Source organism: Triturus cristatus, chromosome 12 (assembly GCF_964204655.1).
Source record: "Triturus cristatus chromosome 12, aTriCri1.1, whole genome shotgun sequence".
In the NCBI taxonomy this organism is placed as follows: domain Eukaryota; kingdom Metazoa; phylum Chordata; class Amphibia; order Caudata; family Salamandridae; genus Triturus; species Triturus cristatus.
Window position 1 is genome coordinate 475,595,372 of NC_140595.1, and position 20,710 is coordinate 475,616,081.

Genomic DNA, 20,710 nt, shown 5'->3' on the forward strand with positions numbered 1-20,710 from the left:
AAGAGACATGCTTTAAAAAGCTACTTTAATTGGTGGCACAATGAGTGCTGACACCCACTAGTAGCATTTAAATTACAGGCCATGGGTAGCGTAGATGTACTAACATTTACTACAGACATATGTAAATTAAATGTACCAATCAGGTATATGCCAATTGTACCATGTTTTAGGGAGAGAGCACACACACTTTACCACTGGTTAGCTGCAGAATACTGCACAAGTTCCTAATGCCAACAAAAACGGGTTCAGCATCACAAGGCAAAAATATTGGGTGGCCCTGCAATTAAAGCCAGGTATAACAAAGTGTTAGAGTTCAAAATTACCAGCAGGCGAGTGCCAAACAAAAATGAAAAACTGGGGGTGACCACCCAAAAAGGGGTCACTTTGCAACAATGCTCTGTTCTACAAATAACAAGCGCATCGCCCTCTCGGGATACATGTTTGTTTAACAAATAAAGACCTAGCCCATGTAAGTTCACATCCATTATTTCACATACTCATTTATATGTTCTCCTATGAGAATTAGCCTACCACATATCTACTCTGAAGCATAGAAGCTTCATTTAAGTAGTCCTCTTGGTAACACTATATGTTCAAATGTATTTGGCCTACGAGATGCTCACACAACTGCAGCGTCCAACACATACAACTATTCAATACTACATTTCAGTCTCAATTTGAAGAAGAGATTCTGGAATTTACAGCAATCTGTCCCAGTGCACAGCCTAAAGGACTTTTGTTTACTATTAAACAAAGTTTATAGACCCATTTTGATTTCAATATCATCTGTTTTTTTTATTTATAAAGCAAATTCTTGTTTTTTTCATTTACATAATTTACATTTAATCCAGACATTTAACTTGTCTAGATGGCCCCAATATATTTCAGGCCTTATGAGTGCTTCACCAGAGACCTTATTTATTTAACAGTCAAAACATATCTACGAAGTAAGGCTTCAAGATTGTTCAGAAATAATTGATGCAGTAAATGTTTCTCAGAAATAATAATATACATTTTATATTATCTCAACAAAACATGGGCAATTATACATGAGATTATGAGAACATCATATAAGTTAAACAGTCAATCATGTTGTTGAGTGGGTAGAAATCAAATACAAATTCGACAAAACATTTGAAACTGTGATTCTGAAGATGTTCTGAAGATTGAAGGTGTACATGCAAGGGTCAACAGTCACTTACCAGTGAATGGATAATAAAGGCATAATGTCCAATCAGTTCTGCAATGCAAGTGAAGATTCAACTTGGACCAGACTACAGTTCAAACCAAAAAACTGTGTGATTAGAGGAATCAATTAAATACAAGTAAAAGCATGCAGAGGGTCATTGTTGCAGGAGGTTAACTCTATGAGGATCCATGAGTAATTTGTGAAAAGAAACTGACTAGGCAACCTCATGTTATAGAATCCAAGAAATATTATTGCATTATTGTTCTTACCCAGTGCTGAGCAAAGTTGTGAATGGAGCTCCAATACTTGTTTTGCTGGCGCCTTATGGATGCAGCTGTTCAAAACGTGGAGGGAAACGAGCAAGAGGCAATGTCAATGGCTTTATGTGACACATGAGACTGTATCAATGCTGATTTGTAAGGAAAAGTGATGGAATCAAGACCCCATGTTATGATTGCAAAGAAACAAATGTGTGTACAATCACATGAAGAAGAAGCAAAGTGTGAGTCCCATCATTTAAGTTCAGCAAGCCGGACATCAGGTAAAGAAATACAAACTTTAGTCAATGTAAAAGGCTGTCCCAGAATATGATGCAATAGAATTCCATGTAAACTCTAACTAAAAAATAAAAACATTTATGACAATGATTTATGAAGTCTAGGACTTATCTATTGTCAAAATGGAACGTAAATTAAAACCAGACTTAGTGAGCACAAAATCAATCTCAGGACTGGAATTGAGAAGTCAACAATCATAAGACACTTGGATCTGGCCACAGCATTTGACAATTGAAGTGCACATTATTGTGCAAATCATCAATCTACCTGACAGAGACAATTTGAAATATATTTTCATGAGAGGACCACTCCAGATAAAACAATTGAACAGTTCACAAACAGTTTGCCTAAATGACTGTATTAAAATAGATTGCTTTTGTAATACTGTCTGTTATGTGAATTATATCTCCATATCATTGATTTATGTATTCTTGGTGCATCCTCATTTGTTTTACTTAAATGCATGGTGTTTTAATTTGAATCAATGTTCCTTTTTTCTTTATTACTAATTCAACCAGGCAAGGTCTGACAAGGCGTTGTATGTGGAGCTAGCCTTTTACATTCACTAGCATTTATTTTTCTTTTTATGATGTTCAGTTTAATACACTTCGAGATGGTGCTCAAACTTTGCTTCTTCTTCATAAGAAGATATCCACTTTTGTTTGTTTGCACACTTAAGATGACGTCTTAATCCCGTCACTTTTGCTTACACACCTACCTCAACAACCAAATGAAGCTGTTGACCTCACTTCTTGCCGGTTTCCATTTTAAATGTTGTTCTCGGTTCCGTCTTCAAGCCAACGGAATAAGCCCAGGAGCTCTATCCACATCTTCTCTCAGCTCCAGGTATGCATGATAATGCAAAGATATCTATTGGATTTAATAAAACCAGATTTCCAAATGAGTTCCTTTTCATGATCACTTGTTGATACCAATAGCATAAGTGTCCTGCAACAATGACCTACACTTCTCTAATTGTGTTTAATTGATTCCTATAATCTAACAGTGTTTTCGTTTGAGCTGTAGTTTGGGTAACTTTAAACCATCAGATTGCACTGCCGGGTTCACTTGCTATTTTATCCATTCTGGTGTGAGTGACTGTTGACCACAAATGCACTTTGAGTCTTGGGAATTGGGGTTTCTACTGTTGTAAATTGTATTTGATTTCTACCCACTTATGACTCCCTGACTTAACTCACTATAATATTCCCCAAATTGCATGTATTATTGCTTATGATTTCTTGAGCTAATCGGAAATGTTTGTGCTTATTAATCCAGAAGAAATCTATTGAATCAATTATTTCTGAACAGTCTTGGATCCTCACCTTGTAGGAATGTTTTGATTATTGATTAAACAAGGTCTCTGATGAAGGTAAGCATAACTCATTCAAAGCATATGGTCCAGTTAGACTGGTTAAATGTTCTGCTTTGATGTGTAATTTGTAAAAAAAACTCAGAAATATCTTTTTATAAATAAAACTACAGATGATATTAGAATCAAACTAAGTTCACCATAAAATACTAAAGATAAGGCCTTGGGGCCTTTAGGCTGTGGACACATTCTTGGAAAGTTCTTGAATCTCTTCTTGAATTGTATGTGAAGCAATGATTGGTAGCCTCTCTCAGTAGTGCACCAAGAATATAAATATTTATTAACATCTCATGAAAGGGAAAATAAAAGGTGTGTTTTAAAACAGACTTTTAGCTATTCACCCATTCCCAATTTTACCTGTTCATCATTGTTCCCTTCTTGGAGGAACAAATGTTTGCTGTTCTGCTTTCATTGAATGTTTGGCCATTTGTTCGTCTCAGGCCTTGGCTATTCAACAAGACTAAGAAAGTTGACCCATATTTGACCCATTTGAAGATGCGATTGACCCAGAAATGTAAACAAATTAAAACGGAACTGTCCACAGTAGCTGCAAGATGGCCAGATCCATGTGAACTTTTCTGAATGTCCATGCAAGATAAATGTACATAAAATTATCCTAAATGAAAATCATTTCCCTTGTTAGTGGTGGTCTTGATATTGGCCCTCTTATCACTATATTGGTTGCCCATAATTCAGTAAGACATTTTAATGGTGATTAGTCAAAACTATCACAATATGATACTTCCCCCTTTAACTACTGATTATCCAAATAATTTCAGGGTGGTATCTTTTCAATATATTGGTGTATCAGTGTCCCCATTGCTTTGCATGTATATGTAAAAAACAATTCATTTTAAATACCTCTAAACAAGATTTTCTTCATCAATGATGTATTTTTTTGCCTTCTTCTCCCCCACAGTTAAGTGTCATGATCAAAACTGCGGTAAGAGCAAATTATTAATTTCAAATGTTAATAGCAACAATAGTAACAGAGCTCAATAACAATGTGAAGATGTTTGAACACATTAGTACATATTGAGGAAAAGGATGTAGATTTCAGGTCAGCCCATTTTGGGAAAAAAGTATTTTTATCAAGGAGTCTTTATTAGGAATAAGTTTTGTTATTTCAGGAAGAAAAGTAAAGTTGCAGAGGCTTCACCCCTTTACTCTATAAATAGCTGAAGTAAAAATTACAGTAGTTGTATAACGCAAGATATCGCTGTTGCAGATCCCCAAAAATTGAATATTTGAAGAAGAGAAATTTGAATAGTGGCCAGCAGAAGAAAGATGCTGCCAAGATTTTGTTTGCAATATTTATGACTTTAATTTCCAAGCTGCTAACGATTGAATCCAGCCAACTTTCCACCACTTTCTTTAGCTCAACTGCGCTAATGCAAAAAAAAAGACTAACCAAATTGAAATCAGTCTTGCCACCTCTTAGATAGCAGTTTGGCCACATTGCTAATGAGGTGCTATGTAGAGAATAATAGTATTTTTATCTAGTGCTTCATACAGCAGTTTCGTTGTCTCTTAAATGCTGTAAATGAGAGGTACTGCTATTACCCAATTTAGTGAAATTCTGTTTAGTGTCCATGAAGGATGAACGTCTGAGTTAGTTTTTCTTTCATTTGAACTTGTGACCTGTACATCAGAGCAGATGTCAGCAGCACAAATTGAACTCACTAAACAATCTTGAGGACTGTCAGAACCCCTGCTACCCTTGTATTGATTAGCAAGCTGTAGCTTGAGTCACATAGTAGTGTGAGAAGGTAAACCTACATTTGGATACCCAGTCGCAGTGAAAGATACAAAAGACATGCCAGCATGCCATGAGAATAGTTACAACTTTGCTTCTTAGCTACTGTGGACAAACCCATTGAGCAACATTTTATCTCCATCTGTAGTCCAACTGTGCCTTTATGAGAGAAGAGCACCATATTTTGATCACTTTGGCCTGCCCATAACCAGCTGTTTGGCTGAACCGCATGTCCCCGTTATACCCACCCAGCGCAGCAAGCCTTCCCAATGCATCCATGCCTCAAAGCACTTCATCAGTGAGAGACTGAAAATGACATTAAAGGAGACCTTCTTCTGGATAGTTGCTCCCGCTGACGAGTAGAAAATAAAAGTAAAATTGTGATGGGAATTCTTGTGACTTCAGGTCATGGAAACAATGCCTTCAAAGATAGCAGACCTTCCTATACATAACAGTTCTGAACTCCTGATGCATTATAAAATTGAGGAGATGTGAGTGCGCTTGACTCTGTAGCCTCCTTCACCTTTATTGGACTGTATCACAGTCACATTTTAATTCAAAGTGATCCATTGGTTCAGGTATCTGTCATTGGTTTATATTGAGTAGCTAAGACCCTTTGTGAGTCATCTGAAAGCCACACAGCTTGAAGGTCAAATATTGGGTTGGTGTTGAAAATTGTATGGGTACTAATGTTCTGTCTGAATGTTGAATGTGAGTCTGTTATGGGAACAACCTCCTACAATTGATGCCTTCATGACCATCAAGTTGTCTTGGTGTGTTCTCTTGTGGGATGGCAAAGTACAACATTTGTTCGCTTCAGAGCCAGGAGACTGGTGGTTAAGTTAAGAGATGGACTACTCCTTTGTGTCAGGGTCCTGTAGGCTGATGTGACTAATGGTTGTAACTTTAGGAACAATCTCTAAAAAGCACGTAAATGCCACACATAATGCTGCTTTATGGTTATTAAATGGGAAAACTATAAAAGAAAGGATTAAATCCGTGCAGTTACATAAAATCTCAGTGCACAAATGTCCATGTGGGATGTTAAAATTGACCTCGATACAAAGCTTCAGTATTCTTCGTTCAAATATGTATTTTGCCTCCCCACCAATAAGGAAACATTTACCACGCTCAGAGTCTCTCACTGGGAATTTGTGTTGTGGCAACGTAGCATCTGTGGGAACTTAGAAAGATGAATACAGTATCTGCAACTTCAGCTATTTAGAAGAGCATAAATTCGATCAGAGCATAAAACATCCAGGCTGCTCAGCTCTGTAATCCCTTGCCCCTTAGAACCTCAGAGTCACCCGAAACAGCTGGCTTTCCACACTCAGGTGAAGATTTGGATGTTTGTGGGATAAGGGAAAGTCCTAGTTGTGTCATCTTCGGATTACATACTGTTTTAGGTCAATCAGCACTAAGAAGCTTGTGGCTACTCGTGTGCATTACAAACAAAATAACTCACTAAATAAATAAATAGACAAATAAAAAAATAACAACCTTTGAGATAACACAAATCTCGAAACAGTTGAAATATCACTTCACAAAATCTGAAACTGCAAACCACATGCAACATGTTTCCGAATTATACAAATTATGGCCCCACAGGCTGGTGGTGGGTAATAATGTAATCCTCTTGCATAATATTACATAATGGTTTTATTATTTCGAGAAATTTTGAGATGCAACTATGATCAAATTCACTTACATTACAATGTGGAAAATGTTAATAAATCTAAATGTTTCTGCTTTTTCAAGCCTGTCCTTTGAAATGCAAGAACTGCGGAGCCCTAAATATCAAGACCTGTACATGTGCCTGTGATGAAGGGTGGGATTACGCCGACTGTTCAGGTAAACACTAATGACTATGAGTTTCGGCACCTAATAAATTAATACATTTGTTGTCAAGGTTTGTAGACACACTCATCTTCTCATACTGGATTATTTGCATGGCAATCAATGAATCCCATCCTGCACAGTGAAGACAATGCCCCATGTCACAGTAAGGGAGACCATGAAGGTTTTTAAACTTTGTCCCTTCTAATTATTGGTTCTCTGAAGGTGCCCTTTTGGCAACAGCAGCAATTTTCCATTTCAGCATTAAAAAACTCCCTAAAGCAGCCATTTTTGGTATGTGGTGCTATATGACCCCCCCACCACCACCGTTTAAGATCATCTTTAGCTTTTTAAGTCTTAACTACTTTCACAACAGTTACTTCCTGGATGAGCCGAAAACCAAAGTATTGAGGCAGGTTATCCGTATTCTCATTTTACCTAACCCTAATCTATCTGTTTTCTTTTCTGACTCCTTTCTTGTAACTTCGCCATTTGCATTTCACCTTTTAGGCACAACACACCTACCACCCTAAAATGGTTTTTTACTAGTTGGTCTTTTCCCCACGTTTTAACCCAAATTTTTGGACCGGTAAACCTCACTTTAAAAAAAAAAAAAAATTCAAAGCAATTGCTGTAAATGTTTTGCTGATTGCCTTTTCTCTCCCAATGCTCATCAGTATTATGGGTCTTTGCTTACATTTGTTGCTCTCATGTCACACAGTATGCCACATTTAAAACCTGCCTGCATGCCCCAATTATGCATTCTTTCTAGTGTATGGAGGGTTGATTAAATGTACTCAACGTTTGTTACAGAGGCCTGCGAGAACTCAAACCGGACACTCTGCAAGCGAATGCATCAAGCAAACTGTGCCCTGATACAGCCGGAGTGGTGCAGAGCGCAATGTGGGCACTGCAGTAAGTAGATTCTCAGGTCACTTCTAAGTTATATTTCTCGCATCGGGTGAAACAAATGAATATTATTACATGTGTGCACGTACGCATATGTGTGTGTTAAGGTGCCCCCAAGGCGAGACGCTCATCCAGGTAGGTGTTGATTGCGAAACACGGAGCTGCTCCGAGAAACACAACAGTCCATTAATTCATTGCCGACGCGTTTCTGGCTTTACGCCCTTCTTCATAGGCAAACGCTGCAGAAATGGCGACTGCACACACTCCCAGTATATCCCCATCACAATTAGTTAATCATGCTCAGGTGAGTCTCTGTTCCCATAGCCTGCTGGGACTGGAAGTCCAAATATACCCCATGTGGGTCGCTGTCACCACTTCTGTTTGAATAAAGTTTTTATTGGGACAAAGTTCAAGGAGTCATTCTCACGTGCTTACCGCACCTCCTGTCCCGCTTGTTGCTGCCCCAATATACAGCAGCGGGCCCGCTGCTGATCTCGTGGTAGAGCCATCTCACGGCTGGGCTGGCCGTATTAATGTGAAGAAAAGAAGGTGCCCCCAAGGCGAGACGCTCATCCAGGTAGGTATTTATTGCGAAACACGGAGCTGCTCCGAGAAACACAACAGTCCATTAATTCATTGCCGACGCGTTTCTGGCTTTACGCCCTTCTTCATAGGCAAACGCTGCAGAAATGGCGACTGCACACACTCCCAGTATATCCCCATCACAATTAGTTAATCATGCTCAGGTGAGTCTCTGTTCCCATAGCCTGCTGGGACTGGAAGTCCAAATATACCCCATGTGGGCCGCTGTCACCACTTCTGTTTGAATAAAGTTTTTATTGGGACAAAGTTCAAGGAGTCATTCTCACGTGCTTACCGCACCTCCTGTCCCGCTTGTTGCTGCCCCAATATACAGCAGCGGGCCCGCTGTTGATCTCGCGGTAGAGCCATCTCACGGTTGGGCCGGCCGTATTAATGTGAAGAAAAGAAGGTGCCCCCCAAGGCGAGACACTCATCCAGGTAGGTTTTTATTGCGAAACACGGAGCTGCTTCGAGAAACACAACAGTCCATTAATCCATTGCCGACGCGTTTCTGGCTTAACGCCCTTCTTCATAGACAAACGCTGCAGAAATGGCAACTGCACACACTCCCAGTATATCCCCATCACAATTAGTTAATCATGCTCAGGTGAGTCTTTGTTCCCATAGCCTGCTGGGACTGGAAGTCCAAATATACCCCATGTGGGTCGCTGTCACCACTTCTGTTTGAATAAAGTTTTTATTGGGACAAAGTTCAAGGAGTCATTCTCACGTGCTTACCGCACCTCCTGTCCCACTTGTTGCTGCCCCAATATACAGCAGCGGGCCCGCTGCTGATCTCGCGGTAGAGCCATCTCACGGCCGGGCCGGCCGTATTAATGTGAAGAAAAGAAGGTGCCCCCAAGGCGAGACGCTCATCCAGGTAGGTATTTATTGCGAAACATGGAGCTGCTCCGAGAAACACAACAGTCCATTAATTAATTGCCGACGCGTTTCTGGCTTTACGCCCTTCTTCGTAGGAAAACGCTGCAGAAATGGTGACTGCACACACTCCCAGTATATCCCCATCACAATTAGTTAATCATGCTCAGGTGAGTCTCTGTTCCCATAGCCTGCTGGGACTGGAAGTCCAAATATACCCCATGTGGGTCGCTGTCACCAGTTCTGTTTGAATAAAGTTTTTATTGGGACAAAGTTCAAGGAGTCATTCTCACGTGCTTACCGCACCTCCTGTCCCGCTTGTTGCTGCCCCAATATACAGCAGCGGGGCCGCTGCTGATCTCGTGGTAGAGCCATCTCACGGCTGGGCTGGCCGTATTAATGTGAAGAAAAGAAGGTGCCCCCAAGGCGAGACGCTCATCCAGGTAGGTATTTATTGCGAAACACGGAGCTGCTCCGAGAAACACAACAGTCCATTAATTCATTGCCAACGCGTTTCTGGCTTTACGCCCTTCTTCATAGGCAAACGCTGCAGAAATGGCGACTGCACACACTCCCAGTATATCCCCATCACAATTAGTTAATCATGCTCATATTCACTGAAAAAAAACATAGGTTTCAGGCACGTTATAGTTAGAAATTAGCATTTAAAAAATCTTAGAAATTCACTGAAAAATCCATAGGTTTTAGGGAAAGTTATAGTTAGTTAGACATTTCACTCGTACAAAACCATAGAAATTCCCCCGTTATAGTTAGTTCAGCTAACTATAACTCGCGCCCCCGCAATGCACTGTTGATGACGTCACATATTACATCACTCATGACATGGTCAGTGACATCACTGATGACATCTCAAATGACATCACTGATGACATCATCCATGTGATAAATTAATGCATCTTCCCACACCCTAATATAACCTTTGATACACCCACTCTAAATTACAGACTGCCATTCTCAAAACCATGCCACTGGAATCAAGCTATCCTAGCTGAAGAGGAGTGAAACCCCGAAACCGGTCCTAGGATGCTTGTTTCCAGTCCAGGGAGGACCTGGCTTGGCAGTTTGGGCTGGACTGTTCCCAATGAGGCAGAGGGTCAATACTGATTTGCATATGGCTGGGTTCAAACTGGAACGGCATGGTGAGCAAATAAACGATGGATTTAGTCCCAGATCTCTGTGCTGGGGTGAATGTATGACATTGCTCTGCATTCTGTCCATCAACTGTTGTTTTTGCATTTGTCACCCTGAGTGGGAAGGGTATGCCCAGACGTGGGTCCCTTGCTGTCCATGCCACTGGAATCAAGCTATCCTGGCTGAAGAGGGGTGAAACCCCAAAACCAGTCCTAGGATGCTTGTTTCCAGTCCAAGGAGGACCTGGCTTGGCAGTTTGGGCTGGACTGTTCCCATGAGGCACAGGGTCAAGACTGATTTGCATATGGCTGGGTTCAAACTGGAACGGCGTGGTGAGCAAAAAAACGATGGATTTAGGCCCAGATCTCTGTACTGGGGTGAATGTATGACATTGTTCTGCATTCTGTCCATCAACTGTTGTTTTTGCATTTGTCACCCGAGTGGGAAGGGTATGCCCAGACGTGGGTCCCTTGCTCTCCATTCCACTGGAATCAAGCTATCCTGGATGAAGAGGGGTGAAACCCCGAAACCAGTCCTAGGATGCTTGTATCCAGTCCAGGGAAGACCTGCCTTGGCAGTTCGGGCTGGACTGTTGCCATGAGGCACAGGGTCAAGACTGATTTGCATATGGCTGGGTTCAAACTGGAACGCAATGGTGAGCAAAAAAATGATGGATTTAGGCCCAGATCTCTGTACTGGGGTAAATGTATGACATTGTTCTGCATTCTGTCCATCAACTGTTGTTTTTGCATTTGTCACCCCGAGTGGGAAGGGTATGCCCAGACGTGGGTCCCTTGCTCTCCATGCCACTGGAATCAAGCTATCCTGGATGAAGAGGGGTAAAACCCCAAAACCGGTCCTAGGATGCTTGTTTCCAGTCCAGGGAGGACCTGCCTTGGCAGTTTGGGCTGGACCGTTCCCATGAGGCACAGGGTCAAGACTGATTTGCATATGGCTGGGTTCAAACTGGAATGGCATGGTGAGCAAAAAAAGATGGATTTAGGCCCAGATCTCTGTACTGGGGTGAATGTATGACATTGTTCTGCATTCTGTCCATCAACTGTTGTTTTTGCATTCTCAAAACCATAGACACTCCAACACCAATAACTATATACCCACTCACTGATTCTTAGGTTTACAAACACATCCACTCACTCACCCGTACAGTGACTCATACTTATGGTCACCCAGTACAGGACTATCATATGCACTCATACACCTATATAGAAACTCACACACCGCCACTCATCCATAGAGGTACTCACACACCTAGTCAGTCATGCAAATAATGAATCACACTGCCATTTAATCACCTATACAGTTATACACACATCAGCTCACTTACTCATATAAATACTAGCACATACTTACGCTCTTATACAATCACTGTTACAAGCACAGACTCATCCATACAGCCACTTTCACAATCACACACTCTCAGTTATAGCCATTTATATACTCCAACACACATATATACTGCCTTTCACATATGTAGTTACTCACACATATACAACTGAGATATAAATTCACTCACTAACACACCCATACACACACTCACCCACCCATACAGTCAATGACAGATGCACTCTTGAAACCATGCACCCAGTGAATCACCCACTCACACATCTATGTACAGAGTCACACACACCCCACCCACACAAACACTCAGGCACCCATACAGATACTCAGACAACCAATCAATAACCCATATAGACACTCATGTAGCTATTCGCAAACCCATGCAGCCGCTTACACGCCAACAGACAGACTGATACAGACAGTCACACAGTTTACTCACTAACCCATGCATTCAGTAAGATAAGTTTAATCACTCACTTATAAAGTCAGTCACACACCTACTAAATCATCCATTCAGACACTTATACACCCACTCATTCTTCAATATGCCTTTCCCTATATATATTAAACATATTTAAACTTTACAGAAACACACACTGGATGATGTCATGAGTGATGTCATGAGTGATGTCATTTGAGATGTCATCAGTTTTGTCATCAGTGATGTCACTGACCATGTCATGAGTGATGTAATATGTGACGTCATTAGCAGTGCATTGCGGGGGCGCGAGTTATAGTGAGCTGAACTAACTATAACGGGGGAATTTCTATGGTTTTGTACGAGTGAAATGTCCAACTAACTATAACTTTCCCTAAAACCTATGGTTTTTTCTGTGAACTTCCAAGGTTTTTTAAATGCTAATTTCTAACTATAGCGTGCCTGAAACCTAGGGTTTTTTCAGTGAATTGCAAAGGTTTTTTAAATGCTAATTTCTAACTATAACGTGTCTGAAACCGATGGTTTTTTAAGTGAATTTCAAAGATTTTTTAAATGCTAGTTTCTAATTATGCCTACAGAGATAGGACATGTGAAGAAAGAAGAAAAACACACAGAAAGAAGCAAAATAAATGCAGAAAGAGGCAACAGAAGTCTACAAAGATGAAGAAAATTGCAGGAAGAAGCAAGACGTGCAGAAGGAACCAACAGAGGAACAGAAAGAGGCCTTGTTGCAAAATCATCCTGTGCCCACAACTTTTTAAGATGGGTACTGGTGGTAACTGACTCTGACTAACCAGGCCTAGAGCCAGTGCTATGCTAAAAGACACTTAGAATTCAGTGAAAACACCTACATTCCCTAGGGAGCACTATGTGTTGCGGTACACCTGTGATTAGCATGGCCTCCTCTGTAAGGCCCTAGTACATAATAGGGCAGGGGGATTAAAACTACCTCTTAAAACCCTCCACGGGGTGCGTTTGCACAGTGGTGAAGGGAGGGGGCGGGGTCTTAGGTGACGTGTGCAAACACGCCCGTTGGTGTGTTTTAAGTTGGGGAATTAATTCCCCTTCCATCCTGAGGGCCCCTGGGGGCCAACTAGCCCACCAGGTACCTTCAGTAAGCACCACAGAGCTGCGTTGCAGAGAGATGTAAAAAGGGGCATGGCCTGGACCACCTCTCTGCAATGCAGCGCAGTGGCGCTTACTGGAAGCACCTGGTGGGCTAGTTGGCACCCAGGGGCCCTCAGGATGGAAGGGGAAATAATTCCCCAACTTAAAACACGCCAACGGGCGTGTTTGCACACGTCACCTCAAGCCTCCGCCCCCTCCCTTCACCACTGTGTAAACACGACCCATGGCACATTTTAAGTTGGGGGATTAAGTCCCCTCGAATCCTGAGGGTCCCTGGGGTCCAACTAGCTCATGAGGTACCTCCAGTAAGCACCACAGAGCTGGGTTGCAGAGAGGTGTAAAAAGGGGCATGGCCTGGACCACCTCTCTGCAAAGCAGGCCTGTGGCACTTACTAGAGATATCTGGTGGGCTAGTTGGCCCCCAGAGGCCCTCAGGATTAAAAGGGAATTAATTTCACAAATTTAAATGCGCCACAGGGTTGGTTTGCACACATGTCACCTCTGGCCCCGCCCCCTCCCTTCACCACTGTGCAAACGTGCCCCGTGGCACGTTTTAAGTTGGGAGATTAAGTCCCCTTGAATCCTGAGGGTCCCTGGGGTCACAAATAGCCCACTAGGTACCTCCAGTAAGTGCCACAGAGCTGCGTTGCAGAGAGGTGTAAAAAGGGGCGTGGCCTGGACCACCTCTCTGCAACGCAGGCCTGTGGCGCTTACTGGAGGTACCTGGTGGCCTAATTGGTCCACATGGGGCCCTCAGGCTTGAAGGGGAATTAATTCCCCATCTTAAAACGCGCCACAGGGCGTGTTTGCACACGTGTCACCTCAGGCCCCGCCCCCTCCCTTCACCACTGTGCAAACCTCACCCTCTGGCGCGTTTTAAGTTGGGGGATAAAGTCCCCTTGAATCCTGAGGGTCCTTGGGGTCCAACTAGCCCAACAGGTACCTCCAGTAAGCACCACAGAGCTGCGTTGCAGAGAGGTGTAAAAAGGTGCGTGGCCTGGACACCTCTCTGCAACGCAGCCCTGTGGCGCTTACTGGAGGTACCTGGTGGGCTAGTTGGCCCCCAGGGACCCCCAATATTGAAGGCAAATTACTTCTCCCACTTAAAATGCGCCACAGGGCGCGTTTACAGAGTGTTGGTGGGAGGGGGCGGGGCCTCGGCGATGCCGGTCTTTACATTTTATTTTTATTTTTAAGAAAGGGAGCTGTGTTGCCCCCCTTCCTTTTCTATTTTATGGGCCCTGGGGACCCCATCCCCCACGGTCTGACCCCTATTTATTTATTTATTTTTTTAAATTGGAAGGGGGCTGCGTGGCCCCCATCCCCCGGGGCCGGCCATTGCGTGTTTTTTAATTGTTTTTATTATGGGGGAGGGGGGCTGCGTGGCCCTCCTCCCGGGCTATTCCTTGCCCCGGGGACCCCATCCTCCTGGGCCTGGCCATTCTTTTTGTTTTTTTGGGGGGAGGGGAGGGGTCCGTGTGGCCCCCCTCCTGGGCCACTTCTGGCCACAGGGACCCCAGCCCTCGGGCCGGCCCTATCTGTAGGGGACTGTGGGGGGTGCCCAATCTCCCACGGTCCCGCCGGCTCCACCCGTCCTGTGGGAGCCGGCATTGCTTTTCCACAAGGGGAGCTGCTGACATGCAGCTCCCCTTAGGGAAAAGCAATTCTGCTTTGCTTCTTGAAGCGAAAGCAGGTTTCCCTGCTCTCGCTTCAATGAAGCAAAGTAGAGTTTGCAATGACAGGGCGGGAGCCGCGAGGCTCCCACCCTGTCATTACAAACAGCAGTGTTCCGGGGGTGGGCACCCTGGGACACTGCAGGAGCCGGCCCTGGGGCCATCACAGGCTCCAGGAGGGGGCAGCGCGGCCCCCCTCCCATGCAATGCACAGTCACAACGGGGAGGTGGTGGTCCCCGGGGCTCGTTATGGACCCCCAAATTTAAATATTAGTGCCCCGGGGATGTGGCGGTCCCTGGGGAGTGTGGGGGGGCTCGAGCCCCCCACACAGGTATTTTTTTTTTAAATAGAAGCCCCGGGGGGTGGCGGTCCCCAGGGCTGCGAGGGGGGACAGTGTACCTCCCACAAAAAATTCATGAAAGCCCCGGGGGTTGGCGGTCCCAGGGCTGTGGGGGTCCCCCTGGGCCCCAGCAATTGTGTTTTAACATGCCCCAGGGACTTGGCCCACCCGGGGGCTAAATAATAAGCGCGGGAGCCCGCTCTTCGTTTTTTTTATTTTCGCGTCCGGTTCAGCGGATCCTCCACGCATCTCGTCAATTCTATTTATTTTTAAATGCTTTTTTGGGCCTTGGGTGTCCTTGTGGGACTCCCTAAGCAGGCCTAGGGGATCAGGGTGTTTCTATCCTGCCCCCTTTTCTTGTTTTACGCATTTGTTTTTCTGTTTTCTTGTGCCTTGATTCTACTGAGTCACAAGATGGCTGCCAACACTTCCAGGTTTGGAGTGTTGACAGCCAATTAGAATAAAGCTCGTGGTCGGGAGGGTCCGCGGATCCTCCGTGCCTCTAAATATCTAAACATTTATTTTTGATTTTCTCTGCAACTACTGAACTGATTTACTCCGTTTTTAGAAAGGTAGCTTCCTGAGCCAAGCAGTACCCTTTTGCCAAATTTGGGGTAAATCCATTCAGTAGTTCTGGCTGTAGCTTTGCATAAAGTTTCCTATGGGAAATTGATTTTTTGAATCTTATGTTACACCATTTAAAAAAAAGGTCTCTTTCTGAACCAAGGGCCACCCTTTTGCCAAATTTGGTGTAATTCCGTTGAGCAGTTCCGGCTGTAGTCGTGTCTAAAGGTTTCCTTCAGGAAATAACATGGAGAAAACACGTTTTTGGACCCGCCTTTTTTCTCGGCCCGCTTGCCGAATCACCCCGAAACTTTTAAGACAGGAGCTGACCGGAGAGGGCCATAAGTTTTGAAAAGTTTGCGAATATTCGTCAACCGGTGCCAAAGTTATTGGGAAAACAAAAAACAAGTTTCCTATGAACAATAGGTCCTAACTATAACTACCTACTGGCGACCGCCAGTAGGTAATATATATATATATATATATATATATATATATATATATATATATATATATATATATATATATATATATATATATATATACTCTGCCATTGAACCAGACATTACCATTCTCCTAATAATTCAAAAACATGTGCATATAATTCATGTACACGACATATCATGATTTTCTACTGATAAGGAGAACTCAATAATTTATACATTCTATAAAAAAAAGGAAACAATATTCCTAGTGATTAATATCATCACACAATCTGGAATTTAACCCCTTCGCCGCGGCAGGAATTCCGCCTCGGCGCTGGGGGGGGGTTTGGGGGCAGCGCGGTGGCCCTGTGCTCGTGACGGAACCGCTCCGTCACGAGCCACAGTTGAGCTGTGCTCATGACGGAGTGGTTCCGTCACGTCTCCGCCCACTGCGCTAATCGCCCGCACAGGCGGGGAATCAGCGCCGCGTGGGCGGAGCGGCGGCCAACGGCCGCAGCATGACGGAACCACTCCGTCATGAGCACAGCGCAACCGTGGCTCATGACGGAGTGGTTCCGTCATCAGCGGGGAAGGGGTTAAAGTGCAAGTGCTTATGTAAACTTAGGCAACAATTAAGCATAAATGCCTATTTACTCCATTCAACCTTACACACTTCAATATACAAAAATTAGGGATTACTACAACATGCACATACATATTTGCCAATATTTAAACCCCAAATAAAATAACTTTTTCAGCAGAGCAATTAATTGTGTCGTACGCACCTCCATACAGATAGATATTCACCATTTAAGACAAAAAGAGCAAAAAAAACATATCATTAATGGTTTTCCATGTGTGCAGATTCCCATTTTCTATTTCTCTTCAAACATCTCAGGACAAACAAGTGTAAAGATCCTCATCTACATTTAACCCCTGTGGTTCTTTGCAGTTGAACTCTAGAATAAAATATGTCCTCAGTTCCTTTTCCCTGTCCCCCCCTCTCCTCTTCCTGGGGACCTCAGCTATACAAGTATACTGCAAACACACAGGGTTACTTTGGTGATGGGTCTCAAAGTGTTGTGCTATTGGATATGTCCTGTCTTGATTTACGATTGCCCTTCTATGCTGTAGGATCCGTTTATATACAGGTAAAAGTTGTACTTCCTATATGACAAGGGCATCGTGATAAATAAACAACAAAGCTAGACCTACAGGTCAAAAAACTTTTAATGGTCACTGTTTTATTAAAAAATGTTTTTAAATCATCATGCTGGCACGCTTTGCATTTTGAACATTTTTTAAAACCTGGTTTCTGATGTAGCCAAGTTGGAGCGTATCCTTTTCTTTCCTGATATTTTCTCCTAACAACCATATCTTTTAAAGATTTAGATCTTTTATAAGTAATGTCCGGATGTCTTTTTACTCTAGAACCTAATACAGGATCATTTCTTACTAGATGCCAGTGTTTGTTTAAGATGGATCTGATTTCTTTATGTTTCACATTGAATGTTGTTATAAATCTAAAATTATCTTGATTTTTATTTTCCTCTGTAAGTTTTTCCCTTTGTTTCGTTCTAGATGGTTCAAACAAGATTTTGTGTCTGTCTAGGTTCCTTGCCTTCGTTGAGGCCCCCTTTATAACAACCGGGGAATATCCTCTCTGAATGAACCTGCAGGTCATATCCTTCTCAATTCTGTCATAATCCTCCTGATTGCTACATGCTCTTCTTGCTCTATAGAATTCCCCAAAGGGAATACTCCTAATTAATGTAGTTGGGTGAGCACTTTTTGCATGGAGGACTGTATTCCCAGCTGTGGCTTTGCGGAACACTGAAGTTTCCAATTTTCAACCTACAGGTTTTACCCGAATATCCAAAAAGTCTATGGTTACTTTACTACAGTGACCTACAAATTCTAGGTTTAGGGAATTTTGATTAAGGTCCTTGATGAACAGTTATATATCTGTCTCCGTGCCCTGCCACAGCACGAAGACGTCATCAATTAACCTGACCCATAATAGTATGTGTTCCGACCAATGCTCTAGGGGACTGCCTCTGAGCACCTGTTCCTCCCACCAGCCAAGATGTAAATCCATATAACTGGGGGTGAAATAGGTGCCCATCGCAGTCCCCTGTTCCTGCTGAAAAAGAGCATCATCAAACAGAAAGATATTTTTTGTTAGACACCATTCCATTAATTCTAGAATCATTTTGTTGTGTTTCAGAAATCGAATTGGTCTCCTATTTAAAAAATACTCGGTTGCTTTCAAACCATCTGCGTTTCTTATACTGGTATATATTGTTGAAATATCAAGTGTTAGTAATAACATGGTGTCCACATCCCATTGTATGTCAAAGATACATTTAAAAAAATCCGTTGAGTCCTTAATATATGAAGACAAGGATTTCACAATCGAATTTAAAAAATAATCAATGTATCGTGAAGCGTTTTCAAATAGAATTCCACAAGACTAAATAGTTGGTCTCCCTGGTGGACTGGTGAGACTCTTATGCACTTTGGGGAGCATGTAAAATACCGGAATTGTTGGTTTCTCTCTTTTAATGAATTTAAACTCATCCCAGCTCAATAAACCTTCCTCCTTCCACACATCCAGTCTTATGAAAAATTGTTCTTTCACTTTGTCATATTCCTTCATATTTATCCGGCTGTAGTAATTATTATTATTCAATTGGCTGAGGGCTTCTTTTTTATATAGTTCCCTGCCCCACAGCACAATATTTCCTCCCTTGTCCGAAGGTTTAATTAGCACTCCATCTTCTTTTTGGAGTTTATTCACTGTCTTGTGAAAAAGCGCTTTTATTGGACACATTTTCTTTTCCTTTTAATTTACTATAACATATAGTTGTTTCAAATCCTTGGTTACATTTATATATCTCCTACTGGCGGTCGCCAGTAGGTAGTTATAGTTAGGACCAAGTTTCCATAGGAAGAGCATTTTTTCATGAAATTTTCCAAACTAATTCTTTGTTTATATCAGCTCCTATGTTGAAAGTTTGGGGGTGATTCGTCAAGGGGGGGCCGAGAAAAAGGGGGATCCCAAAACGTGTTTTCTCCATGTTAATTTCCATAGGAAACTTTAGACAAGACTACAGGTCGAACGGGTGAACGGAATTACCCCAAATTTGGCAGGGAGAAGGGTCTTGGTCTAGAAAGCACACTTTTGTTTATTTGGTGTAAATCCGTTCAGTAGTTTTTGATAAATATCGAAATTTACAGATATCGATTTTTGGGAATTCTGCCATCTGATTGGCTGAGGCGTTACGAGCACGAGCTTGCTGCTTATTGGTTGGGAGCTCTGCGAGCGGTTGCAACTAGGAAGTGTTGGCTGCCATTTTGTGATTCTGTTGAAGCGAGTAAGGGGAAAAAAGGGTGAGAAAAGTAGGAAAGAGGAGGGTAGGAGTACTGTAACCTCTGTGGGGTGTTTAGGGTGTGCTATAGAGGGGGTGCAAAGCGAACTACTCATACCTACCGGTCTGCAAGTGCTGGGTACAGAAATTAAGTGAGGTATTACGTAGTCTGATGCTGCTAAGGTGAGCAGCTGAGGGAGTCAGGGATGAAAGCGTGAGCCTAAACTGTGTGTCTTATGATGTGAAGTCATGTGCCCTGGCCGCTGCAGCACACCTGTGGAAGTAGTGTCAGCATGTGTTTATACCTACTAGGACGAACTACTGACTCCTACTGGTTTGAAAGACCTGGGGTACAGAAAATACGTGAGGTATTGTCTAGAGTCTCATGGTGCTAAGCTGAGGTGCTGCCCGAGTAGGGGATGAAAGCATGAGTCCAAACTGTGTGTCATATGCTGTGAAGTCATGTGCTCTGGCCGCTGTGCCACATCAGTCAAGTTGTGTCAGCATGTAGTTATACCTACTAAGAGGAACTTTTGTTTCGAACATTGTAACTTATGTATGGTGCTTAGGGGGTGTTATACAGGGAGTGCAAAGGTACATTTGCGCGTATCAAATCAATACAGTATTTGTAAAGCGCAAACTATTCACCCCTATGGGTCTGGAGGCCCTCAAGGCCGGCGTGGAAATTATGTGAGCTATTAAGTGAGCTATTGCCCAGAGTCACATGGTGCTGAGCGGAGGTGTCCAAAGGTGTCCTTCATAAGCATTTCCAAACCTACTCCAGTCAATGTGCCTAGGTCATTTCCACCACAATGCACAATCATGAGGTCAGGGTGTGGAAGATGCAAATTGGTTTTAACCAAAGGTAGCAATTGGTGCCACTTCAATCTTCTCTGTGCAAACCATTTAATGTCCACATTTTGTAAACCTAGGTCTAAGTCTTTACTTCTGTGTTCTGCATACCTCTTGCACCAGAAAATATAGCTATGTTCTACGATCCACACTAGCATTTTGAAGGTATGGCTGGAAGGTATGGAAAGATGTCTGTAGCTCATGCAGTTCCTTGGTAGAATAAGAGATATGTTTAAAGATGGGAAACTACTTTTTTTTGCCATACAAAACGATACGTGATTGGGAGATGAAAAGCATTCTTTTTTAAAAGTAGGGTGCACATTTGT

General features: G+C 42.8%; 1 protein-coding gene across 3 annotated transcripts in view; it reads left to right on the plus strand.

Moving 5' to 3' along the window:
* Positions 1-20,710, plus strand: part of LOC146776132 (scoloptoxin SSD976-like) — a 291,071-nt gene that overhangs the window by 194,440 nt on the left and 75,921 nt on the right. For 2 of the 3 annotated variants that reach the window (XM_085638128.1, XM_085638130.1), the window contains exons 6-8: positions 4,038-4,061; positions 6,633-6,725; positions 7,524-7,625. In XM_085638128.1, the coding sequence (XP_085494254.1) occupies positions 4,038-4,061; positions 6,633-6,725; positions 7,524-7,625 (219 nt within the window). The remainder of the gene's footprint in view (positions 1-4,037; positions 4,062-6,632; positions 6,726-7,523; positions 7,626-20,710) is intronic. The other variant, XM_085638129.1, reaches the window with a different exon arrangement.